Raw genomic sequence first — 27,727 nt, forward strand, 5'->3', positions numbered from 1 at the left:
TTAATGCCGCAATACATTTAATCCGACTACAATTCTTAACATTGCAATAATTTATAGACATTTCATAGCCACACGGCAGTGTTGCATACATTTTCCAGTGCCTAAGATCAAAGATGTGAAGGCCTTAATGGTATATCTTAGTTTGCTGCACGGTTTTCACGATTCATGTACTGATCACAGACAGCCGTCTTTCATATTTCCGTTTTCAGCTTCTTCAGTTTTCTGGCTTCCCTGCTACGTCTTGTAACCAAGACAAGAAAGTTGATACATCCGCTGACAGCGAAACATGCTCCGGCCGCCAGAAAACTTAATGTATACTTCCCCGTCGCATCAAATAACCAACCTGTTACAAAGTCGGAATATTAATCAGTATTTACTTTTATCAAATAAGTCATTTCAAACAAATAATAAAAAATACAAGACCGATACAAGAAGACCATAACCAACCCCACCAGCATATGAACAAATAAAAAGTTAGGGATGGGAAGGAATACTGAAATCAATATTATGAAATAGTACGAAAAGACGCTACTTTTTTACAACTGCTCTCATAAAAGCTCTAGTCTACTTATTTTTGTACTTTCATTAAAAGTATTAGTGTGTATCACTACATTGCATATAAAGCCTGATAAACAGCAACAAATGTAATAGCATCTCTATCAAACAGAAATTGAACTCGCTACTCTGCGTTACTATGGTAACTAACCTGCAGCTGGGCTACCAATAAGCCCCGATATACCATATACCCACATTGTCAACCCTTGAATGGTCGCCATGTGTTTTTCATCAATATATTCCAATAATACAATAGGTTGGACGCAGTACATAGCCCCTAGAAAGATATTACAATCATTTCCCGCTTTTATCACATTTTTGTAACCAACTGAATATACTATATGCATAGTTTAAATGTTAATCATAGACTTTGGTACAACGGACTTTTTGAAAACAAATAGATCTCTGTAAAGTTGTTTTCTGGACGATCCTCCAGTGCATGCGTACTTAACAGTGCTGTGTACATGTATTAAAAATCTGATGAGCATTTCAGTCGAAACCTTAGACATAACATTTGCTTTGTACATTTTGGAAAATATCGTAAAAATACTTCAGACAGTTTCGACTGAAAACGGTAAATTCAAAGTCAATTTTCTGACCATCATAGTAATAAATGTAACTTTGTTTATATGCTTATTTATAACCGCCGCCGGTAAACGATATGGGCGATAGAAGGCAGGTAATAATGTTAGTTGGAGGGTAGTGCAGGATACAGAAGACGCTTCTATTCCAGAAGTTTCTCTGGTTTTGAGGGTCCCAGATGTAAAGCACCCATGCATTGGACTCTTATCCCAGTGTTAGTATTTCAGTTGGAGGAGCTGGAATCCACATTTCACATTTAATGGCATACAAAGGATTTTTTTTTACATCAAATAGGAAGTTACTACTCAGTGTTGTTGTGAAGCGGTACAGGCTGTTGATGAGATACGGTATAATCAGTCACATAAGGCTGTAAAAAATAATATTTGTGGAAATAACATTTCAATTCATTTTATATTTAGTAAGAAGACGTGATGTACCAACTGGCTATATATATGGTTTCAAATCATTCAATTGCTTTACAGTAATGAAAAATATGGTCTCAAGATGTATAAGTTTATATGAGAAATAAAGAAAAAAAACCGTATTGATATTAATAGCATACTTGCCTGAAAACAGGCCGTACAGCACTGAATACGTAATAAGCGTCTCAAACATCGGGATCACAGCAACAATCATTGTCATTACGCCGATTGATAGAATGCAACCACCCAGAAGACTCAGATTATGGACACATTTCATATCTGCTAACCATCCGGCACAAATTTGACTTATGGCTCCTACAAAGATTTTTATTATCAAAATTCATTTAAATTGCACAAGCACACACTTTGACCAATTTAGATTCAGTGAGGCGATCATTAATTAATGATGATGATGATGATGATGAATATCAAGTGCGCTCACTTATTTTGTATATAGCAGCAACGGCCGTCTGTTGGCGAATGGTTGATCAAGACGCTACTGTCCTATATAGAGTAAACCTATATAGTTTTCAATTTACTACCAGGATTATATGTGCAAGTAAATTACAGCGCAGACTTGAAGTAAGTATACAAAGTACATGTAGCAATTTGTCCAACACATGAACTGCTTCATGGACCACACAAAGAAGAGACAGCTGTCACCATTCAAGATCAAAACGAGACGTGAATACAATTACCAGCATACTAGTCACAAGTATTACTTGCAAATAATTACTATCCATTCCATCCAAAAAGTCTAAAAAAAAACCTGTGTAGCAGTTCAACATGATTGAAGAAAATGATGTATAGAAACATTTAGTATAGATCTGATCAGATCAGTTACCCCGTTTCCCAAACGCAATTTAAAGAGCGTCAGTTCGCATATCTCGAGCATCGTTCTTACCACAGTTGCGAAACATCAACAGACTAAACATACAAATACTAAATTAAAGTCATGATCCTACCTCCGATTCCGACTGCTGACAGCATCCAAGCACTCTGTGATGAACTACATTTGACGGTCAGTGCAAAATCAGGCAACATACTGTAAGGTACGAATTCTGGTATAGCTATGAACACGGTCGATAACATTAGAATAATAAAATTACTGTTTGTCACCAATTTTTTGGGGAAAACTTTTTCTATGTATGCAATCTTAAACCTGCCATTTTTTGTTTTGTCATTTTTATTTGTCATGGACTCAATATTATATTTATTGCTCTCGCTGTTGGACGTGTCTATGTCATGTGTTGACGCAGATCTGTCATTTTCAGTCGTTGCGACGGACACCGGAGTACAGTTAGGATGCTTATCATCTGATCTTGCAACTGGATTGCCGGTCTTGGTATCTATAACAGTTGTAATGACAGGCACAGGTATACTCTGTGCTTCTTCAGTATTTTCAACTGATACTTTACCATCTGTTATAGCTAACTTACCACCAGTTATAGCTTGCTCTGAATGTAAGCTATCTAACTTATCACCCGTTATGCCTTGTTCTGAATGTTTGACATCTAACTGATATTCCGTTATATCTTGCCTTGAATTCTCGCCATGTTCATTGCCTGTCTTGGATTGTTTGTTATTCTTCAAATTTTCTATTTCAGGTTCATTTATTTCTACTTCTTCCTCTATAAATGGTCTTAATAAAGATGCAAATACGCATTCATGTAAGGTCACGCCAGCTAAAATAAACATAGACCCTCTCCAACCAAAGGTATCAATTATCAATTGTGCGACAGGAAGGAAAACAAATGTTCCTATCCCTCCGCCACAGAAAGTAATCCCTACAGCCAACGCCCTCCTCTTTTTGAAATATTTCACAGTAGCGACATATCCAGACAGAAACACCATTCCAAACCCAAACCCTGAAATCAAAGAACAAACCTATCAAACAAACTGACACATGTACAAGTCTTGAAACAAAAACTATTTAATGTCCACTCAAATAGTAGTATCTTAACGTATGAGGCAACGAGCACATGTCTGAAACTTGCAAATATTATATTAACAAACATTACAATATCCATATCAAAACTGAAAAAAAGTTTATATTCACATGTATAGCTTTCTCCACTTCCAGGGGTGGTTTTGCCACTGACCTTCGCAAGACGGTATCCCAATATTTACGAATGTGCCTTATTTCTTTGTTTGTATTCTTGTTGTCTTATTTTTTCATTTTGCCAGTTTTCTTTATATATGTATGCTCATTATTAAGATTATTATTACAATCATACATACGGTATACTGCTGTAGGTAAGAGCGTTGGTCTACGTGACTATTTGATAAACGACATTGTATCTGAATCATTAGTCCTCCACCTCTGATTCATGTGGGGAAGTTGGCAGTTACTTACGGAGAACAGGTTTGTACTGGTACAGAATCCAGGAAAGCTGGTTAGGTTAACTGCCCGCCGTTACATGACTGAAATACTGTTGAAAAATGGCGTTAAACCCAAAACAAACAAACAAACATATACTGCTGTAGGGTTTTGGCTTTGGGAAGCTGGATTCCTGGAAAGATCAGTGGCTTTTTCTATTAGAGTTTTTTCCGTAACCATTGTGATTTATGCAAAATCAGTACGACACAACATAATAAATGGAATATTGGTCCTTTTTCTGAGTCAAGAGTAGAAAATCCCGCAGGTATTTCATTGCATTGCAGTACAAAGAAATGTTATTGTAAAGTATTAACAGACGAAAGCAACATTTAGACACCCAGAACAAAATATTCATAACACATTTGTTTACCTTGTAGTGCACCGAAAGTAAAATATAGGTAGTAGAGATTAGGTGCAAAATAACTCAGCAGAAATGCTACAGTTGTGATAAGTGAACCTGCCATTGTACCAGTTCGGTATCCAAACCTGTTCACAATGTATGCCGAGATGGGACCTGAAAATCAAACATAAGTAATCGCTTCAGGAATGGTATGTACACCAGTTTACATTTGTTTATAACCTTTGAGTGTGTCTTCGTTCAATCCCCAAATTAAACCAGGGGCCTCTGGGGCCGAGTGGGTAAATGCCTAAATCTTGGCAGTGGGCCAAGGGATTTCTGTCTTCACCAGCACAGTTGGGGGCTAATGACCATCACAGTATGGTTCTAATAAACAAAGGTAATTGTTTATTGGAGAGACAGTCTATCATACAAGTGTATCTATTAATGAGATGGGGAAACAGTGTGATTTATTCTATAAATATTGATAAATGTTAAAGTTATACCTATTTTTTGCCATTTCTATATAAAGAAAAATATTTGTTGATCAAACACAATAATCAAATAATAAACTTTAGGAAATAAGCAAGTTTTTATTTTTTCAAAGTCTGTCCAGTGAATTTTGATATTTTAGAAAATGTTACTTTCAATTATCTAAAGCTTGCAGAATACTGTAAATAACATTTGTGTGAAATTGAAAACCAAATGTGGATTTCAGTATTACAAAGTAAAGCAGAAAAAGTACACTTTTGGCAACTTACTGGAATTGAAAATTCAGTATAGATTGAACACAATAATTTGATTTTACTCAGTGATATTATATTCAAATAATGGTGATTGCATGGATACGAGAAAATCATTTTCCCAATCTTTTTGTAAGTATTCTATATAAATATATTGGAAGGATGACCGTTTTCATAATAATTATGATATCGGTAAATATTGTTTGTCAGCACGAGGAACTCATTGAGTTTTCAATATACCTGTGTTTTATTATCAATATTATTTTCAATAATATTACTGTATCTTTTATTAGTTTTATTTGTAATATTATAAAATTATAAAATAATAATAATTATCGTTATTATTATCATCATTAATATAACATTAAAATAATAATTATTATTACATATATAATATCAAAATAATAACAATCATTATTATTATTCCACACTCACTGAAGGAAAATTAATTTCTTTTAACTCCACTGCACACATCTTCATTGTCTAGTTGGGACCCCTGCTTAACTAATTGCCCTCTTATCAGTAACTGTTACATAATCGTTGATAAGCAGCAGACAAGATAGGAGTTGTTTATAGGATTGGGGAGGGGGAGGGGGAGGGAGTTATATAGTAGTGGATCTAGGCCTTTAAGGTTGCTGACTTGAGTTCACTCGGGGCGTTGAAATCTTCATGTGAGGAAGCCATCCAGCTGGCTTGCGGAAGGTCGTTGGTTCTACACAAGTGCCCGTTCTTGATGAAATAATACACAAACGGGCACCTGGGGTCTTCCTCCACCATCAAATCTGGAAGATCGCCACATGACCTATAATTGTGCCTGTGCGACGTTAAACCCAACAAAAACAAATAAAAACAAATTAAACCAGCGATTAAGTCACTTAGCATTGGCTAGTGTTGTTTTTACGTTACATGGGGTCTGTTCACATGAGCATTTCATTATTATTACTGCTCCTGCCTAAATACAAAGCCGTTTTTAAATTAGTTTCTGACGGTGCCGATTTAGTTAATACTAATTTTAGGTCGATTTTGAAGCAAGTTCACAATATATATTAATCACTCCCGACACCTCATTCCTGATGGAATCCTCGACATGCAGAGACCACTTTCGACTTGTTGAACAGAAGCACCTGAAAATACCAACAGACTGGAAACAAAGCTATTACATAATATAACTGCACAGGAAATTTATACGTACTTACGTTGCTGCCAGATCTTTTATATTTACAAGAATAACTCAATAACTCACTGAAAATTTCGACTGTAAGTTTTTTTCGACTGAAGATGTTAAACAAGATGGCCCTAGGTTGCTCACCTGAGTAACACAACATAACAGTGTAAACATGTTTTACCTAGTGATTTCATCGGGACAAATATTCTGATCAATTTTCATCAAGGTTGGACCAAAATTTTGCCTCTTGAGTGCACACAGGCATTTTCTTTAATTTGACCTAGTGACCTAATTGTTTACCCCACATAATCCAGATTCTAACATGTCTAAGAATTCATGAAATCAAACATTCCAAAAAAGTTTAGGGGAAGATTGGAGAAAAAAATCGGCGTCTAGAGCGTACACAAGCTTTTCCTTTGACTTCACCAAGTGGTCTTAAGCTATTTTTTGACCCCACGTGACCCAGATTAAAAATCGTCACAAACCTTATGATAACAAACATTCAGGCCATGTTTTATGACGATGGAATAAAGAATGTGCCATTTATAGTGTAAACAAGCTGATTCTTTGATTTCAAATCAAAAAATAAAAGAACCCTCTATCATGGCTGAAAGGGCCGATATAGAAATTTTTCGTTTTTTATAGGCAGAAACTCTAGAACCCATGACGGAATCTTGCTTGTTTTGGAAAGGAACCGAGATGCTATTGTGACTTAAGTTGTAAGTATAGTCAAAATCCAATGTTAATTGTCACTTCTTTCGTGTTCACAAAGTAAAATTAACAAATTTTGGATATTTCAGGGGTCAATCAGGGACTGTAACTCCTGAAACTACGATTGGATCTGCCGGATTTATCATGGAATCCAAAATCAATTGTTCTTAAAGATATTTTTCAAGTTTGCATCAAATGAAATTATAAATAATGTCTCTATATGACGGCACTGCAAAACTAGCAATTTTCTGCCCTTTATGAGGTCATTACTCTAGAACCTATGATGGCAACTGGCAAATTTTCGAAAGGAATCAAGGCATTATGCCAATACGGGTTGTGTGCAAATTTAATTAAAATCTATTGCAAAACGTGTTCTCTATCGTAATCACAAGCCAAAAATAGCATTTTTCGGCCCTTTAAGGGGCCATAACTCTAGAAACCATTATGGGATCTAGCCAGTTTTCGAAAGGAAGTGAGATACTACAATACAAGTTGAGTGCAAGTTTAATTAACTCAACTGCAAAACGTGGTCTCTATCGTGTTCACAAGCCGAAATTAGCACATTTTGGCCCTTTAAGCGGGTATAACTCTGGAACCCATTATCGGATCAGGCCTGTTTTCGAATGGAAACGAAATATTATGCCAATACAAGTTGTGTGCAAGTTTAATTAAAATTGATCACAAAATGTGGTCTCTATTGTGTTAATAAGAAATTGTGGACGGACGGAAGACGGACGGACGAAGTGCGATCACAAAGCTTCGTGACAGATGAGCTTAAAACTAGTGACCAGTTTCAAAATGCTGTGCGTTAATAACTCTCTGACTATTATGCACATACTAACATCAACGTCATTTACCTTCAAGATTAAAGACGCTTTGCATGATGCTGCCAACCCAAGCCGTTTGACCTTTGCCTTTATTGAATTCGTTCAGGAACTCAACAAAGTAAAGACCATACGAGAAACGCACACCACCATTGATAGCTTGAAGCAAGAAAGCGGCTACTACGATAACCCAGGCATATCCTCTATCCCTAACCGTTGGCTTCATCTTTCTTTGTTTATTTGTCATAGTGAAGGAGGAACTGAAGTTAATAAACATATAAGATATTTTCAAGTTCAGCAAAAGCAACTGACTATCAATGTTACGTGTTCAAACAAGGAAATACTTGGGTACTTGCTTATACTTTCGTCGCTTTAAAAATAAAATAACTTTTATTTTGTTTACTGATAATACATGCGCCCGGTACCTGAAAATATAATAAACTTCTTGGTTTCAAACAGTAAAAATCTCGTTCAGTTACTTCTATTTTTGCTTGGGCGTATGTATGCATCTTTCTTTTCAAATAATACGTATCACCACGTCCAATCGTTACTTTGAGAAACCGGATCAGTAACGATCCCGTATCAAAGGACCTCGGACATTTTCCTATTCAAAGTGCCAATCCAATAAAGTAAAAACTGACCTAAGGCTAGACTTCTGAAATAGCATAGTATAGATAGTTAAAGACCATTCCTTGATATATTTGACTACATTTTACAAGTTTGTTAAAAAAATGATGACTTGTAGACATTTTTCATTCTCATTTGTTTTGAAATAAGAACACTTATCATTTCTACGTTTAAAACATCTTTCCCCCCAGTGACGCTACAAAATATTTCAATGCCCTTGTAAACCATTATCATATATGTATGCTGCAAAAATGGAACTTGCGCACAGGGGGAAAGTGTTCTGAATCGAGAAAAAACCTACATACAGGGTGTCAGCAAAAGAATTGTACATAAAATATTTTGACACTTATTGCATGTGTTTCGTAAACCTTACATATCAACAGCTTTATGTCTTTTTGTAAATATTTCAAACATAGAAATCACTAAAGTTAATAAAAAGTGGACATAGAAGATCAAGCTTGAAAGCAGACTGATCCTGATAAGTATATCTTATGAATTTTTCAGTCAGGTCTGCTGCATCTTGGCAATCTAAGTACGTCGACTGAGAGTCGTCTGGATTTTGACAACTGCGTCTGTCGCAAGTTATGAATCAAGCAAGTTGCTTAGACATATACAACTAGATGTATGTGTCTTCAACCTAAACATGACAAAGACATATAGACGACCTTCTAAGGGAACAGTTCCACTGTGGTGCAAATGCCTTTTACTCTTTGTAGGCCACACTTATTGCACACCTAGAATGCTTTTAAGAACAACCTTTGCTTTAATTTGAACCAAAGAACCACTGGATCCAACATCCTCAACTCTAACAGAACTACACCCGACACCAACTCCTGAGCTGACCCTTGTGCCTTCAGAACTAAAACTGACCCCCCCCACCCCTCACCCTCCCACACACACACGCAGAATTAACATCAATTCACTAACAAATCTGAAACTTATTTTAACACTTTATAATAGACATCCTTAAATGCATATGCTTATTTCACTAAAATTACACATTTTACATTTTTCAAAACATATGACCCTCAGTCAGATACTGTTCGAATTTCAAGACAACGAATATGAAATAGAACTATTTTTTGTAACAGTTTGATAGGTATATTACTTATTTATTAGTATTTGAAGTCATTATATAAATTTATCAGCTTTTTAAGTCATGAAATGTCATTGAAATTTGTGCAAAACCCCTAGCATAATGTCCGATGTCATTGAGCGGTTTAATTTTACCCCTTACCACTTCCTTCCCCTCAACCTATATTTGGCATAAATTAGTACGTACTTTTTAGATGTTTGAAGCAAACCGTCTGCAATAAAGTTCCATTACAACTTCTTTTTGTTGTGGTCCTACTTTGCAAATGCTTGGCTCTGTGGCTGTGTTTTTGGTGGCCTGTGCTTCCGAGAAATCTACCCTTACCTATTATCATTTGGTAATTTTGATCAAGTAAATTGTCTTTTTGAGGTATTTAGAAATAAGTGTAAAAAGACGGCATGTGGAAGATATGCTCTGCGGAATTGCTCGTTGCTATTTGTCTTCCAAAATAAATCAAAGCGCTTAACGTGTGTTACTGATCCGGGTTTTCAAAGTAACGATTGGACGCGGTGATCATGGATGTAAACATACCGGTATATCTAAGGCTTGTTCCGCGTTTTAGAATACTGCACGTTATATCATGCTCTAGTTGTTTCTAAGTACAAAATGGATTTTGAATTTCATATTTCGCGCTCAAGACACAGTGATCAAAATATGACTTACTATCATTTAGTATCTTTGTCCAGAAGCTCGATGCGCTAATTTCCTCCTAAAAGCTGTAAAAACTAGACTTTTGAGTTGATGTATACAAAACCAATCACAGCCTTATTTTAACATTCTTCTCGTACTGCCATCACTATTTGCACTACATAAGGTAAAGCTGTATGATAAGCTGAGCGAGGAGCATTTTTTCAACACCAATATACATCTCACCATTTACAGTACAGTTTGACCAAATATCTTTGTAGAGCGGTTGACGTGCAACTGTATACTGTAAAGTTGAGGTTAGTGAAATATTTCGCTGTAACAACATGGCGGAATATTTAACCATGTCAATGTGCTGGTGTTGTTGTTTTTTTCTGTAAATGGGGTATGCTTTTATATTTCACAGAATGATTGTGTCAGTGCCGTGATGAAAAGTCTGTTTTAGTAATAGTGTTTAAAATCACTACATATAGTCATATATAAAGACGAAACGTTTGGTGACAGGGTTTGGGCTCGTTTGAAGTGTTTACAATGTATTGATTTCTGATACATTTTCCTCTTTTACCTGCAATCTGACACTACCTCAAATTTTAAATTATCAACAAAAACTGTCGGAGGACACCAACGCTTGACTATTCAACAGCATTGACAATTGAATGAATACAAAAGTCGAAAAAGGAGGACAATTTTGAAAAAATGCAAAACAGGGTTATCGATCCTGCACAGTGCTTATCAGCTTAAAACGGTGGACAAGTGTGAAGTTTCAATCCTTTCCCATTATAGAATACTGAGATACCAGCTTACATATGAAAAATAACCAAAAACTGCTTAGTTGAAAAAGGGGCATAATTAAATTTGTAAAATGCAAAGTAGAGTTATTGAACCTTTGCAATGCATGACATATCATGACAGTAAACAAGTATGTGAAGTTTTAATCCTTTCACATTAGTGGATACTGAGATACAAGCTTGCATATAAAAATTCTACCAAAAACTTCTAAGTCGAAAAAGGGCCAATATTTTGGGAAACAATAAAAGCAAAGTAGAGTTTTGGGACCTGATAAGTGCATGTCAGATCATGACAGATAACAAGTGTGTGAAGTTTCAATCCATTCCTATCACACTGTATGCTGTAACGTGACCTGATGTATGGCTAGAAGAATGCAAGATGGCGGACATGGATACTGAGACAAGGTAGGCTCCATGTTTGTTTAATGATGGGTCTGTTAATATTTCCTTTACATGGAGTTTTTTTATCGCATAACACGGCACTGATATTTGTCTTCCATCGACTGTATACCATTACCTTTTCTAGACTTTGCCCTTGAATGCAACAAAACACGAAAATAAATTTAAGCGAGGAGAGGCTCAGCTTTTCGATTTTCCACACCGTTCTTGCACGATTTCATCCAGTTTATGAAGTACACATAGACTATGCACACAGACAAAACGTGTATCAACCAGTTCCCTGAAAACTGTATATTTCTTTAAAAAGATACTCGTTTTAAAATTTGACAAGTGTACGGACAGAAGGCCGAGGTTATTTTGTCGGTGTACAGACGTCGGCCAAAGTGTACGGTAAGAAGACAGAAATTCAATGATATTTTCCTACAAAATGGTGTATGAAAATAAAATAAAACTTGTTTCTTTTTATTTTCGAGGCAAATTAAAAATAATTGAAAAAAATAAAAATCACAGGTTTGGTCTGTAAAATAAAAATTTTATAGTTAAAAAATTGGAAGTACTGTCTAAAATTGATGTATAGCTGTGATTCAGATAGATTTCACAAATTATATAGACATTTGAGCTCAAGAATACAATGATAAGTTTGTCACTATGGAAAATACGTGGAAATATAAAATAAGTTCAACCAATTTAAATTTGGTTGAAATAGCATTTTGGTATACGGTGGTCATTCAGTCGCTAAATTTTCACCGCAAAGATTTTACAATTGGAATTCACATAGACCTTGAAAAATATGTGAATAGTTGTTGTTGTTGTTCTTTAAAATCATAAATGACTTATTAGCATTGAAATTTGAAATAACTGAATTTAGTCATAAAGTGACACTTCAAGGTTAAAATTGAATTAAAACTTGAAACAGCATATTGAATTAATTGAAGTGACATACTTGAATACTGTGTTTGAAATTAAAGCCAAAGAAAGACTTTGACTTTGTTCAAACTTTGAAATGAATCGAACAGAATATAATGTGTATGATGTGGTATTAATTGAATAAAATAATGTAACAATGTGAAGATAATTATTATTGAATTCAGACTGCGTGTTGAAATTTTGAATTCGAAAAGTAAATTTTTGAAATTGATTTTAATCTATTCTTATACTGAGAAACTCAGGTGAAGAATAGGATATACAAGAGAGATTGTTTGACAGATATTAGTTGATGGTACATGTTGTACAGAGAGTGAAAAGTTGTGACGTGATTGAATTATCTTCAAACAATTCCGAAGATCTGAAGTTAGGAGCATTGAATTGTTTTTGGCAATTGAAATTTTATAGTGAGTGGATTGACATTTGAATTGAAGTTAAGGACTGGTTGGAAATAAAATTGGTTGAAGCTGAACATTTGAACAAGTATAGAAATACTTTGTTTGCAGATAAAGATTTTAAATACAGAAATTGAAATAAGAAATAGTTGAATGAAATAGTGAGAGACATATACTTAGAAAGAATTGTAATAACTAGTGATTGAGAGATAGAAATGCCTAAATTTGTGACAGAGATTCTTTAAATAAATGGGCTGACCAACAATTAATGTGAAATAAAGACGTTTGAATTTACGAAAAATGAATTGAAATATTTGATGACCATGGTGCTGATGAAAGCTGATTGAATAAGTGATTAAGTTGACTGCGGTATATCTTGTGTACAGTTACCAAATGAAGATTTTTGGTTATTTAGGTAGAGTTGTAGAACTATTCGCAAGATTTTTGAAATGAACATATTTAAGTGCAGTCAAGAGATAATTTTGGAAAGTGTTGTGTAAAAGGGACTTAAATATCCCCTGAAACTAGCAGTGACAAATAAGTATGAAACAGTGGAGAACTTTGACAAATTCAAAATGGAAGTGAGAAAAATAGAGGGAGACATATTAAGTATCCAAACTGAAGAGAGACCACATTGTTTTACCAGTAACTTATATGAAGATCAGATAGAACTTGGAGAGCCAAAATAATTACTCATTAAATTAAAGAATACAGACACTAGAACAGGAAAAGATAGATATACAACATAGTAATAAACAATATGAGCATGTCCACCAAATAGATACTACAGACAACATTATTACAAGAAAAACAACACCAATTACAGACTAGAATATTACCCATCTAGACCATCTGCAGGACAAGGTTTTCAGCCTAAGTGCTTTAACTGCAATAGAAGAGGACACATCATGAAATTCTGCCCAAAAGGTTAGTGTTACTGTACAACCCGAGACAGATCCAAACAGACCAGAGCAAAAGTTAGTTGGCACGTCAACAGAAGCTGAAATTTGAATCAATGGTTACGTATGAAACATCTGTTTGGCTTGATTCTGGGTCTTGCATTAGCAGCATGAGTAAATCATTTTATGGCCAACAATGAATAATACTACAATTAGACCATTGAACGAAATTCTCAAAAAAAGAATGCACTAACGGGAGTTCATTACCATACTTGGGATATGTGAGAGCATCACTTAGTACAGAAGGAATCCCACAATCTAGACAACTGAATTGTTTATTCCTGATCACTCCGGAAACAAGCTACAGTGTGAAAACTCCTGTTCTAATTGGAACTAACATCATACATGAGTTCTTAACAAACTGCAAGAATAACTTCGGAGAACTTTTTCTTCAAAAGGCAAGTTCACACAATCCTTGTTACTTGACCTTCTGATGTTTATACAAAGAGAGTTAAAGAGAAATGAAGACCGAATAGCGATAGTAAGATCTGCTGAATCAAACAAGGAAATCAATTTTCATCCGACATGTGCTATACTGCAAGAGACAGAAGACAGTTCATTTCCAGAGTTTGTAGACAATACCCCACCCGTGATACAGTACGCCTACAAGAATAATGAAGGGAAAAGTCAATATTTCAAATTTGAACACAAATGGCATTACAGTTTCACTGAAAGCAATTTTGTGTGAACTACGGTCATTATTGAGGAGTCAGTGTTTCAAAAAAAACTAAAAATCAGAGAAAAGAGAAAATTCTGGAACACGTCCATATAGAGTCGAAATTAGGTGAACTAAAATGTGAAGAAATATTTGGATTACTAGAGAAACACATTGATATTTTTTCAAAGACAGATACAGACATAGGTAACTGTGATAAGATAAAACATCGCATTGACTTGACAAATGATACATCATTCATACAGAGACATAGGCGCATACCTCCTTCGATGATAGATGAAGTGTGAGCCCACTTACAGCAATTATTAGCTAGTGGTGTAATTACAAAATCAAAGTCACCATGGGCCTCCAATATGTAAGGAAGAGAAATCGGAAACTTCGTATGTGTATCGTTTATGGAATGTCGAACAACAAAACGGTCCGAGAAGCATATGCTTTACTAAGAACTTAAGAGGTGTTTGACTGTCTACAAGGTAGTAAATTGTTCAGCGTCATCGATATGAAATCAGGCTATCACCAAAACTTCTTAGAAGAGAAATACAAAGAGCGTACAGCTTTCACAGTAGGAACATTAGGTTTTACCAGTTTGAAAAAAAAATGCCATTTGGTCTTGGTAACAGACAAGCTACGAACCAAAGGTTAATAGAAGAATGTTTGGGAGACTACAACATGAAGAACTGTGTGATGTATTTAGATGATTTGATTTTTTCTGAAAACTTCCAACAACATCTCGAAAGACTATATAGCTAGACAAGACTTCAAGAATGCAATTTAAAGTTATCACCAGACAATTGTTATTTTATACAGAAAAAAGTTAGATTATTGGGAAACATAATGAGTGAATTTGGCATTGAAACTGATCCACAAAAAATTGAAAATGTAAAGAAGTTCAGAGACTACCTTACTGGAAATGAATTTGATGTCTACACAGATAATAATCCACTCACTCACGTTTTAACAATAGCTAAATTAGACGCAACTGGCCATAGATGGGTATCAGCGCTTGCTGTTATGACTTCTCTTTAATTTATCCGCCTGGTTTAAGGAAAGTAGACGCAGATGCTATGTCAAGATATCCTCAGGAGAATATCAGAGATACAGACGGTGATTACATCAAAATGAACAAGGATACAATAAAAATTGATATGTGCAGTAGTTCATGTAGAAACTTATATAGTGATTCTTCCAGCTGTATCCGACAACATTATTGCAGCGACTGATAGTCCATGACAGGCAACGGCACAAATAGAAATGAGGGGAATACGACAGTGAAATTGGAAATGTAAGAGCGGTCATGGATAAAAGAATGCCTAACATCAAGTTTTTACTAAAGACGACTACTTAATGAAAAAACATTTTAATGGATTCAGGATCATTAGAGGAATTTTGTATAGAGAGATTACAATTAACATTATCAGCAATCTACAAGAAGACTGTAGGGGCCTCCGTGGCCGAGTGTTTATGGTCGCTGACTTCAAATCACTAGCCCCTCCTCGGTGTGGGTTTGAGTCTCACTCGGAGCAATGAATTCTTCATGTGAGGAAGCCATCCAGCTGGCTTACGAGATGGCGGTGGTTCTACCCAGGTGCCCGCTCGTGATAAAATGGTGCACGAATGGACAACTGGGGTTTTCCTCTCCCATCAAAGCTGGAAAGTCGCCATATGACCTATAATTGTGTCGGTGCGACGTTAAACCCAACAAAATGAAAAAATAAAAAAGAAGATTGTATTACATCGTCTGCATAACGAAAATGGATATCCTGGAAGAGACCGTACACTATCATTGCTATGTGAAAGATTCTTTAGGCCAAGAATGTCATCTGATGTTGAACGATTGGTAACAGGCTGTTGAAGATGTTTGCGAAGAAAGTCACCAAAAATTCTCGAGAACCACTAGTAAATGTGACAGAATAACAAAGTGTAATATATACAATTGTTTTGGAACGCTTTAGCCTTACTCATTTGGCTTATCGGGATGACTTATTTTAGGATCTGATATTTCATAGATTTCATCCCTCTTAGGGATGTCAATGACAGTGATGACAGAGACAACGGTAATCAAAAGTTATCACGCAGTTCCAAACCGTTCTATTATTTGGACTAGGAACGCTTCAGTGTTTTTTAAATTATTGAAAAATGAATGATAGATCACTTCAAAAAAGAATTTCAGATATTCAGCATCATATTTTCTGTACTAAACAATTTTGAATTCTTTAGGAAAAAAAGTTGAAAACAAACTGACGTTAACTCGGCCGATGCACAGTCACAGAAGCTATATACCCTTGGAAAAACTGAATTATTACTTAATAAGGGCTCAGGCAGGTTAGCAAAATGTATCCTTCAGTTTCTCGTGCCTACAACTGGGCGTGCCTTTGACACGTGTATGTGGTCACAGTCACTTTTTTATGCCACAGTCCATTTTTATAGATGGGTCCTTTGTCAGGATGCTAGGGAAGAGAGAGTGATGAAAAAGGGTTTTGTTGAGTTATAGGTTATATGGCGACTTTCCAGTCCTTACGGTGGAGGAAGACCGTAGGTGCCCCTTCGTGCATAATTTCATCACAAGCTGGCATCTGGGTAGAACCCGATCTTCCCTAAGCCAGCTGGATGGATTCCACACATGAGGAACTTATTGGCCCCGAGTGAGGCTAAAACCCACATCGATGAGGGACAAGAGATACTAAGTCAGCGACCTGAACCACTCGCTCACGGAGGCCCCCCCCCCCCCCCCCCCCCCACACACACACACTCCCCCTTACGAAGGGAGATGAGATGAAAGGTCGGTCTATTGAGAAAAGTGATGATGGGAGGGAAGTGAGTGGGGGACTTCTTCCCAGATACCCGCCGTTTCAGAGGGCATACCATAAAAAGCTGTAAAGTTACCATATGACAATTTAGCGTTTTGGTTTGACGTTTGACCCAACAAAAAGAATGTACAACAACGGCACTTGCCATTAGCCATTCTAGAAGAGTAAACCTATAGCATTTTGAGCATTGACTGTCAAGTCATTCGATAAGCATTTACAACATGATATCAAAATAATTTTGGCTGTATAAGTTGTGACTTCAGCCCAGCAAAATTTACTATTGATCTGTAGACGGCATGATTTACGGATGGGCAATATATATCTTGAAACATTGACTTGATATGTGGTCCTTAACCATTAAATGTTTAATGCCACAATACATTTGATCCAACTACAATCCTTAACTTTGCAATAATCTATAGACATTTCATAGTCACACAGTAGTCCTGTTGCTCAGATGTGTTGACTTGTACACATTATCCAGTGCCTAAGATCAAAGATGTAAAAACCTTAATGGTCTGTCTTAGTTTGCTGCACGTTTTAACGATCCATGCACTGATCACAGACAGCAGTCTTTCATGTTTCCGTTATCAGCTTCTTCAGTTGTCTGGCTTCCCTGCTACGTCTTGTAACCAAGACAAGAAAATTGACACTTCCGCTGACCACGAAACACGCCCCGGCTGCCAGAAAACTTATTGTATATTTCCCCGTCACATCAAACAACCAACCTGTTACAAAGTCGGAATATAAGTCTATGTTAACTTTTATTTAATAACTCATTTCAAACCAATGATAAAAAATGCAAGACCGATACAAGCAGACCTCAAAGCTATAATAAAACATAATTGAAAAAACCCGCACCCACTTCCGCCTTCCCATACCACCAACACACATACCAAACGTTTGGAAATGAAACTGTACTAAAAGATGTTACTTATTAAAACTGCGTCGAGATTTTGTCTTCTTTTGTACTTTCATTAAAAGTATTAGTGTGTATCATTACATTGCATATAAAGCCAGATAAACAGCAACAAATGTAGTAGCTGCTCTATCAAACAGAAAGTTAACTCGTTACTCTGCGTTACTATGGTAACTAACCTGCAGCTGGGCTACCAATAAGCCCCGATATACCATACACCCACATTGTCAACCCGTGCATTGTCGCCATGTGTTTTTCGTCAATATATTCCAACAACACTATCGGTTGGACGCTGTACATAGCCCCTAGAAAGAAATTACAATCATGTCTGTTCAAAGTTTTCCGGCTTCTATCACTTGTAACCAACAGAATATACGATATGCATAGTTTAAAAGTTAATTATAAGCTTAGGTACAAGCGACATATTCGCAACTGACTTTCTGAAAACAAAATATTAGCCGTGCAATGAGAAAACCACCATGGTGGCTTTGCTACCAGCATGGATCCAGACCAGCCTGCGCATCCGCGCAGTCTGGTCAGGATACATGCTGTTCGCTTTCAAAGCCTACTGCAATTAGAGAAACCATTAGCGAACAGCATGGATCCTGACCAGACTGCGCGCGGATGCGTAGGCTGGTCTAGATCCATGCTGGTCATAAAGCCACTATGTTTGTTTTGTCATAGCGTGGCTCATATATCATTCTCTGTAAAGTTGTTTTCTGAACGATTCTCCGGTGCATGTGAACTTGACATCACATGGCTACAAAGTGCTGTGTATATACGTTAAACTCTGATGAACATTTCAATAACGTTTGCTTTGTACATTTTGGAAAATGTAAAAAAACAACTTCAGATAGTTTTGACTGAAAACGGTAAATTTAAAGTCAATTTTCTGACCATCCGAGTAATTTATGTAACTTTGTTTATAAGCTTATTTATAACCGCCGCCGGTAAACGATATGGGCGATAGAAGATGCCTCAATTCCAGAAGATTCTCCCAGATGTAAAGCGCCCATACATTGGACTCTTATCACAATTTTAGTATTGGGATACAAAGCCATTTTAATGGCATATAAAGGACTGTTTACACCAAATAGAAAGTTATTGTGTGTTGCTGTGAAACAGTTCCGTTTTGTTGATGTGATATGGTATAATGAGTCAAATAAGGTTGTGAAAGTTAACATTTTTGGCTTTTTTATAGTGGGTTGTATTGAGAGAATATCTAGACCGCTTTTATTGCAAATTTCCAAGATTTAGCTTTATTCATAGAGTAAAATGTCTGCATAAGCGTAAATGCTCAACAGCAATTTTCATTGGAGCATTTTCACAGGATGTCTTATATAGTTAATACTAATATAACATTTAAGGAGGTAGGTTACCTTCATATTTGTATGTGCGCATGTCCAACCGGAAGCTAACGTGACGATTTACGACGACGTTTACGACAAACTAAATGTGTTTGTATATTCATTCTTCTGAAAATAAATCATGAACCTGTCTTCGGTCTGATGCTTTATGGTTTAATAATGCAGAAATAATGAATAGATTGCTGCAGAAACGCTTCAAAACAATGTTGCCTTAAAATGACGTCACTGACGTCATGACGTTACGTGTCAGTTACCGCGCAAAATTAATAGTTTTTATCTTGAAAGTACGTAATTCTGTGCATTTTTTTGTTTTAACTATTTTCAAATAACCATTATTTGCTGAAATATTTTTATGAGTCTTTTGCTCTGAATAAAAATCAATATTTCGCTTCTTTTCTGTAGTTATTATTAGTTACACTGCTTGTTGGTGACAGGATACGGGATATACGCTGTTGAGGAAATCCATATCAGGCGAGAGCGTAGCTCGAGCCTGATATGGATTTTCGAGACAGCGTATATCCCGTATCCTGTCACCAACAAGCAGTGTAACGATTTTATCTTGCCAACTACCTTTAACATTCTCGCTGTACTGATTGACACAGATTTTATATTATAATAAAGCTACTTACAGTGCAGACTGGAATCCTGAAATCTTCCCTGGTTTTCATGCTTTGATTATAGTTGATTAACACCAGCCATAAAATGAAAAATGAACTGTATTTTGACAGAATCACAAAACACAGAAGCTCATTTATACAGGTTATGAACTGGTTTTGAAAAACTTTTACGTTCCATCCTTTCGAAAAATCATCAGATTAGACGATGTCAGAAATGTCTTTTAAAACTTCCGCTTTAGTCCCGTTTCCTGTTAATTCCTTTATCTTGCAGGTAGATTAAATGATCCTACAACAAACTGCTGTCTTACAAATGCGTTAATTCCTTTGCTTTTCGATGATTTTACTAAAACAACATCAACTTGTCAACGGTCAAGGTCAATCGCGGCCGTGCCATACAGAGTTACTGTTCTTCTATATATAATTTCTACTCACTTCACGAACCTAAATTAGATAGGAAAAATAAGAGCGGCAAGACAACACTATTTTTTTTTTATCTCGGAAATAATATCTATAGCTTGGGCTTATCATCTGACTTGTTTTAATTACCCTAGCGGTGCGGCAGCCATTTTGTTTTTAATCAAATTTCATATCTGTAATGTACTAGCAGGATATGGAATATATCCTGTCTCCACGTGACGTCTGTTGACCAATAGAAATGCAAGAATCTTGTAGGAGGCGAGATAAATTGAAATGTTATGCGGAATGTAAGAAAATGGATGATGGTAACCAATGTTATTTGGAATATAGCTTGGTGAAAGGTTACTTGTTATAGCTATTTTCAAATATAAAATCTAGCAGTTTGATTTGTAATACCTATTTTTCCGGTTCCGTTGATAATTTGTTACTTATATACTAAAACTTAGATCTAAAATTGTTCAAATTTCGGTAGAAAATTGTGGTTTCTTGAATTGAATTGATGTTACCATGGAAACGAAGCCCGTGACCTATGTATCTAAATGTAAAATTCAAAAGCGTTGACACTGGTCTATTTAAGAAACACAGCTTCGGCTTTTTATTTTCATTTCAACAATATCCATGAGAATAATAGCAGCATGCTAAACGATTTTTCCATGAAAAATGCCAGACAAGGGGTACTGCTGTAAGTATTCTAAGCTGTGAATTTTGTTTGAATAAATGCAAGTAACACAAAAATATAACTTACGTTAGAAAAAATATGTGTTATAGCTACATTAACTAGAAAGATAATCTTATTCAATATTTTTTATAAGAAACTACGACAAAAAGCAAGATATAAGCTATTTTAAACATCTCTGTTGCCATGGTTACTTTAAACTTTAAGAAAAATAGGGTACCATGTAAAGTGCTTGGTATTTTGCTAATAATATTACCCAAATATTCCATGTTGGTCATTAACAGAATGGCACTGAAGCCGTCGAAAACCCCTATTTTTATACATAGTTGTTTAAAAATGAGAGAAAATGCGTTACCATGGAAACACGAGCCCCGCGACATATACATTTTAAGCTTTTATTAGAAAGATAACGTGCATACTAGTAAAATTATCAATTATGCAGACTTCTACGGATATCAATGAAACTAAAATACACTGAAAAGTGTTAAATATCCGTATTTTCCTTCTTCTTTCAATATGAAATACCTTTGGAGGGTCATGTTCTTCAAACCTGGATAAAAAATGGACTTGAAGGGACAGAGACAAACGAAATTGAGATTGTTGCAGTTAAAACTTCATATTACACGAAATACAAAAATGTTCTGCGGTTCAACTAATTTGAATTTAGCCTTGTAACAAGGTAACCTACCTCCTTAAATTTATTTTATATTTAGTAAGAAGACGTGATTGTACCAACTGGCTATGTATGGTTTCAAATCATTCAATTGCTTTACAGTAGTGAAAGTGAGGTCTAATTTATTAGTTTGTATAACATAAAGAAAAAACTGTATTGATATTTGTAGAATACTTGCCTGAAAACAGGCCGAACAGCACTGAATACGTAATAAGCGTCTCAAACATCGGGATCACAGCAACAATCATTGTCGTCACGCCGATTGATAGAATGCAACCACCCAGAAGGCTCAGATTATGGACACATTTCATATCTGCTAACCATCCGGCACCAACTTGACTTATAGTTGCTGCAAGGATTTTTATTATTAAAATTCGTTTAAATTACACAAGCACACAATTTGGCCATTTTTGATTTAGTGAGGCGATCACTAATGATGATGGTGATGATGATGATGATGATGATGCATATTAAGTGCGCTAACTTATTTTGTATATAACAGCAAAAGCCGCCAGTTTGCAAATGGTTGATAAAGACACTACTTTTCTGCATATAGTAAACCTATACCATTCCATTTACTACTAGAATTATATGTGCAAGTAAACTACAGCTCAGACTTGAAATAAGTATACAAATCGGCACATGTAGTAATTTGTCCGACACATGAACTCCTTCATGGACCCCAGAAAGAAGAGGCAGCTGCCACCAGTCAAGATCAAAACGAGGTGTTAATACAATTACCAGTAGTACTTGCTAATGATTATTATCCATTCCATCCACAAAGTCTAAAAAAACCTATGTAGTGGTTCAACATGATAAAAGAATATGATGTATATAAACATTTAACCCTTACCCTGCTAAATATATAAAATGGACCGGTCCATCATTCAGTTTGGGCCATACCACTTATTATTCAAAGGGGTGTTCACTGAAAAATTACTGACTGAATAGCGAACAGTGCAGACCATGATCAGACTGCACGGATGTGCAGGCTGATCTTGGTCTGCACTGGTCGCAAAGGCAGAATCACTTGCCGCCAGCAGGCTAAGGGTTAATTTCAATTTCTTAGTGTAGATCTGATCAGATTGGTTACCCTGTTTCCCCATCTCAATGTAAAGAGTGTCAGACCGCATATCTCGAGCACCTTTCTTACTGCAGTCGCCAAACATCAGCAGGCCAGACATACAGATACTAAATTAAAGTCATGATCCTACCTCCAATTCCGACTGCTGATAGCATCCAAGCACTCTGTGATGAACTACTTTTGACGGTCAGTGCAAAATCAGGCAACATACTGTATGGCACGAATTCTGGTATAGCTATGAACACGGTCGATAGCATTAGAATAATGAAATTACTGTTTGTCACCAATTCCTTTGGGAAAACGTTTTCTATGAATGCATTTTTAAACTTGTCAATTTTTGTTTTGTCATTTTTATTTGTCATGGTTTCAATATTATGTTCATTGCTTTTGCTATTGGATGTGTCAATGTCATGTGTTGACACAGCTCTGTCATTTTCATTCTTTGTGGCGGACACCGGAGTACAGTTAGGATGTTCATCATTTGATTTTGCAACTGGGCTGTCGGTCTTGGTATCAATATCAGTTGTAATGACAGGCAAAGGAATACTCTGTGCTTCTTCAGTATTTTCAACTGATACTTTTTCATCTGTCATATTTAACTTACCACCAGTTATAGCTTGCTCTGCATGTGCGCTATCTAACTTATCACCTGTTATAGCTTGCTCTGCATGTGCGCTATCTAACTTATCACCTGTTATAGCTTGCTCTGAATGTGTGACATCTAACTTATCTTCTGTTACATCTTGCCTTGAATTCCCGCCATGTTCTTTGCCTCTCTTGGATTGTTTTTTATTCTTCATATTTTCTATTTCAGGTTCATTTATTTCTACTTCTTCCTCTATAAATGGTCTTAATAAAGACGCAAACACGCATTCATGTAATGCCACACCAGCTAAGATAAACACTGATCCTCTCCAACCAAAAGTATCAATAATCAACCGTGCTACAGGAAGGAAAACAAATGTTCCTATCCCTCCGCCACAGAAAGTAATCCCTACAGCCAACGCTCTTCTCTTTTTGAAATATTTCCCAGTAGCAACATATCCAGACAAAAACACCATTCCAAACCCGAACCCTGAAATCAAACTACAAGCCTATCAAACAAACAGACACAGGTACAAGTCTTGAAACAAAAACTATCTAATGTCCACTCGAATATCTTATCATATAAGGCAACGTGCATATGTCTGAAACTTGCAAATATTCAAATCACAAGAATTACAGTATCAATATTAAAGCTGAAAAAAGCATGTTAATACACACATGTGTTGTCTTTTCCACTACCAGGGGTGGTTTTGCTATTGACCCTTCCTATTCCTTTATTTCTTTATTTTTATTCTTTTGTCTTATGGTTTCATTTTGCCAGTTTTCTTTGTGTGTGTATGTAGATTTCTTGTGTGTATGTAGATTTCTATCATTAATAGTCATACATATACTGTTGAAGGGTTTTGTTCTGGGGAAGCTGGATTCCTTGAAAGTGGCTTTTTCTATTAGATTTTTGCCAGTAACCGTTGTGAATTTTACAAATTCAGCACGACACAACATAATAAGTGGAATATATTTTGTACTTAATTTGAGTCAAGAGTGGAAAATCCCTGAAGTATTTCATGGCATTGCAGTACAAAGGAATATTATTGTACAAACGAAAGCAACATTTAGACATCCTGAACAAAATATTCATAGCACATTTGTTTACCTTGTAGTGCACCGAAAGTAAAATATAGGTAGTAGAGATTAGGTGCAAAATAACTCAGCAAGAATGCCACAGTTGTGACAAGTGAGCCTGCCATTGTACCGATTCGGTATCCAAACCTGTTCACAATGTATGCCGAGATGGGACCTGGAAATCAAACAAAAATTACGACATAGGTATGGATTTTTATGATATCATGTATATCTGTTTGCCCATTACTTTGAATGTATCTTCCTTTGAACCATAAACCAGCGTTTTATTTATCTACGATAAATGTAAGAAAACCACGTGTTTAAAAATTGGAATCCATACACAAATAACCCAATAACTCACTGAAATAATTCAGTTGCAAGCCTACTAACTTTTCAGGTTGCAATGATGGTCGCAATAAGTAATCAATTTCAACACATGGTATGTGAAACCATTCTAACTTACTATATTGCACAAAACGTAACTTAGATAACAGAGGCTTTACCTGCAAGATTAAACACACTAAGCATGATGCTGCCAACCCATGCAGTTTGACCTTTGCCTTTATTGAATTCGTTCAGGAACTCGACAAAGTAAAGACCGTACGAGAAACGCACACCGTCCTGGATAGCTTGAAGGAAGAATGCGGCTATTACGATCACCCAGGCATATCCTCTATCCCTAACCGTCGGCTTCATCTTTCTTTGTTTATTAGTCATAGTGAGCCAGGAGCTGAAGTTAAAGACATAAAAATATTTTCAAGGTGTGTAAAATGAAATTTGATAAGCAATGTTACATGTTTATACACGGAAAAACTTTAGCACTTGCTGCCATTTTCGTAATTGTAAAGAACAAATATTTTTACTGTCGTACACTGAAAATATATGCGCCGAGTACCTCAAATTGTATACCTTAAACCAAACTGTGGAAAAAGCGTTCATTTTCTTAGATATATGTATACACTAGGGATCACAATTTTGTAATAGTTTTAAAATATGCATGTAAACATGTTTAGGTCCCAATTTCCAGTTTTAGAATACCCTTATGCTAATACAAATGTACTGTCACTATGAGCTTCCAATTAAATCTTGTTCTTCAGTTTTTTTTAGCTTACCCCATACTGTTGAGTATCTTTGTTAAAACACGAATTCAGACTTTGCGCTGAAGATACCGTGACCTTCCAACAATAATATTAATATGTTTTGCTCCAGTTGTTTCTAAATACAAATTTTTGATATGCATGCTTCGCGCTCAAGATACTGGGAACAATAAAAAAAAAACTTACTATTTCTAAATATCTTTGTCCAGAAGCCCGACGCACTGGTTGGTTTTGAGTACATGTACAACTCCAATATTGATGCTTTCCTTCTCAAAGCTGTAAAAAGTAAACTTTGAGGTCAGTTATATCAACATTAATTCATTTACGAATCCCAACACAGCTGTGTACATTAACATTAATTCATTGACCATAGTTTGAAGATATCACTATTTCCCTCTCTGTGCACCAATTATGACAAGCCACGTACTCGTCAGCGTTTTGAAGTTCAGTTATAAGTGGGCATGTATAAAATAGCCTAATTTTTATGAACAGGTATCCGTCACATGCTGTGATAGAAGGAAGAAATGTTTTAATTTTTTTTATATAAAGTTCAAATGAAATTTCAATTTTGAATCCAACGCTCTTGTTCCCTGTGTTTTCGCGCCACATCTTGATAATATCCTACTCAGCTACTGAACTACATGAGCAAAGGATAATACTAACAGAAAGTGTTTAGGTCCACATTTTCTCAAATACTATAACAGCTACAGCTTTGAAACTTTGTACATGCGAAATTTGTCCTCTGCTTATCAGTGGTGTAGTGAGATGGCAATAGATAATTGTTTCGATTTTTTCTGAATGAACACTTTGCTCGTTCAACAAGTAAAACTGCCGATAAACTCAGATGACGATAATAATCACTTGTTTTATTAGACAAAAGGCAAGTATCTATAGTACATATTCCATCATTTTTTTTTTATTTTTAGTTCATTCATTTTAGTCTTAATTATTGATGGCATGATAACCTTGCGACGCTGAAAGATAACTCAGGACGACTTATTACGCCGTAAAAAATTATTAGAAGTGTGTGCGTGTGCGTGTGCGCGCGCGTGTGTGGTGCGTGCGTGTGTTCGGGTTTAACGTCTTTTTCAATAATTTTTCAGTCATATAAACGACGGTGTCTACTAGCAGTGAGCACAATGCCCAACTTTATAGTGCTGCTTCACTGGAATATCACGCCGTAGACATGTGGCATAATACCCCGCCCAGTCACATTATACTCACACCGGTGCCGTAAAAAAGGGAATGTGACACCTAAATTATTCAAGGCGGGGAGAAATGGGTGGGGAGTCTGTGGCTGAAATTAAAAAAAAAAACAAAAAAAAAAAAAACAAAAAAAAACAAATGGGTTAATTTTAAGACAAAAATCGTGAGAAAACACTATTTTCAAGTAGAAATGTGATCGCGGTTTACCTAATATATATTATGCAAAGTATCGAGCATAATATACCTTTTTATACATCGGCGTTTCAGAGATATAGAGCTTCGAAATAACGAAACCTATTACACGAAGTCTTGGTGAATGTGGTAGATGCGGAGCGTCAGAAAACTATAGTATTAAATTGCGACGTTTCAAAAAAAAAAGACGATGTTAACGGATGTTTAATAGAGAAGTTTTGAACGGGCTTTAGATTGGTGACTTTTATGTTTGTGAAATAATGAAAACGGAACTAGTTTTCATAATACTAAATGTATACACGATCGATCTACAAAATCTCAGCAGTGTCCTTACTTAGATACATTTTGTATATGTTAAAACTTATCCAAAACTGTTTTGATTGCAAGTTTAGGATATCTTAGTTTATGACTTTTATACAATCAATGTTGTTTCGATGTTCCCCTAACACAGAAACGTTGATTCTTTTTTTTTTCAATTTTTAGGTCCCCAGTGAGCACGTAATCCCAGTTACTTTCCTTGCCGCTGGGGTGATAGGATCTCGTACAAAAACAACCACTTGTAATTATTATTATAACTACTTGTAATAAGTAATATTTTTTGAATATTTGAATGTTCGTATTTAAAATAATGTAATTATATGTAATTATATAAAACATACATCTTATCAGGATATCTAAGTAAAATTGAAAGACAATTTACTTCCTCATTCCAACCAGTTATAACATTGTGTATTTAGCACAGATAAAGCGTTAAATCAATACAGGGTACGCGACATTTTAAG

At 35.7% G+C, this 27,727-nt stretch overlaps 2 protein-coding genes across 3 annotated transcripts; both read right to left on the reverse strand.

Moving 5' to 3' along the window:
* On the reverse strand, positions 1 to 26,090 carry LOC128558415 (uncharacterized). Of its 2 annotated transcripts, XM_053547451.1 has the most exons (12): positions 25,734 to 26,090; positions 24,954 to 25,180; positions 24,482 to 24,625; positions 23,477 to 23,860; positions 22,916 to 23,434; positions 21,880 to 22,050; positions 18,131 to 18,256; positions 4,310 to 4,453; positions 2,525 to 3,427; positions 1,704 to 1,874; positions 707 to 832; positions 1 to 343 (listed from the first exon to the last, which is right to left on the reverse strand). In XM_053547451.1, the coding sequence occupies exons 2-12, from the start codon at positions 25,165 to 25,167 to the stop codon at positions 192 to 194; spliced, it is 3,054 nt and encodes a 1,017-aa protein (XP_053403426.1). In that variant the 5' UTR covers positions 25,168 to 25,180; positions 25,734 to 26,090; the 3' UTR covers positions 1 to 191. The 2 variants fall into 2 exon arrangements, with proteins under 2 accessions (XP_053403426.1, XP_053403425.1); XM_053547450.1 differs by having other exon boundaries at positions 22,916 to 23,860.
* Positions 4,481 to 7,979, reverse strand: LOC128558416 (monocarboxylate transporter 9-like). Its single transcript, XM_053547455.1, has 2 exons — positions 7,753 to 7,979; positions 4,481 to 6,143 (listed from the first exon to the last, which is right to left on the reverse strand). Exons 1-2 carry the CDS (start codon positions 7,964 to 7,966, stop codon positions 6,070 to 6,072), a joined length of 288 nt encoding a protein of 95 aa, XP_053403430.1. The 5' UTR covers positions 7,967 to 7,979; the 3' UTR covers positions 4,481 to 6,069.
* Positions 26,091 to 27,727: the final 1,637 nt, after the last annotated feature.

This window comes from Mercenaria mercenaria, chromosome 7 (genome assembly GCF_021730395.1).
Source record: "Mercenaria mercenaria strain notata chromosome 7, MADL_Memer_1, whole genome shotgun sequence".
NCBI classification, from domain to species: Eukaryota; Metazoa; Mollusca; class Bivalvia; order Venerida; family Veneridae; genus Mercenaria; species Mercenaria mercenaria.

Bases quoted from the DNA above. Each gene is read 5' to 3' on its own strand.
- LOC128558416 (XM_053547455.1), bottom strand. From the start codon at position 7,966: ATGACAAATAAACAAAGAAAGATGAAGCCAACGGTTAGGGATAGAGGA. The intron at 6,144-7,752 runs GTAAATGACGTT...TGGTATTTTCAG, and splicing joins AAGCGTCTTTAATCTTGAAG to GTGCTTCTGTTCAACAAGTC.
- LOC128558415 (XM_053547450.1), bottom strand. From the start codon at position 25,167: ATGACTAATAAACAAAGAAAGATGAAGCCGACGGTTAGGGATAGAGGA. The intron at 23,861-24,481 runs GTAAACAAATGT...GTTTGATTTCAG, and splicing joins TACTTTCGGTGCACTACAAG to GGTTCGGGTTTGGAATGGTG. The intron at 22,051-22,915 runs GTAGGATCATGA...AAATCCTTGCAG, and splicing joins ATCAGCAGTCGGAATTGGAG to CAACTATAAGTCAAGTTGGT.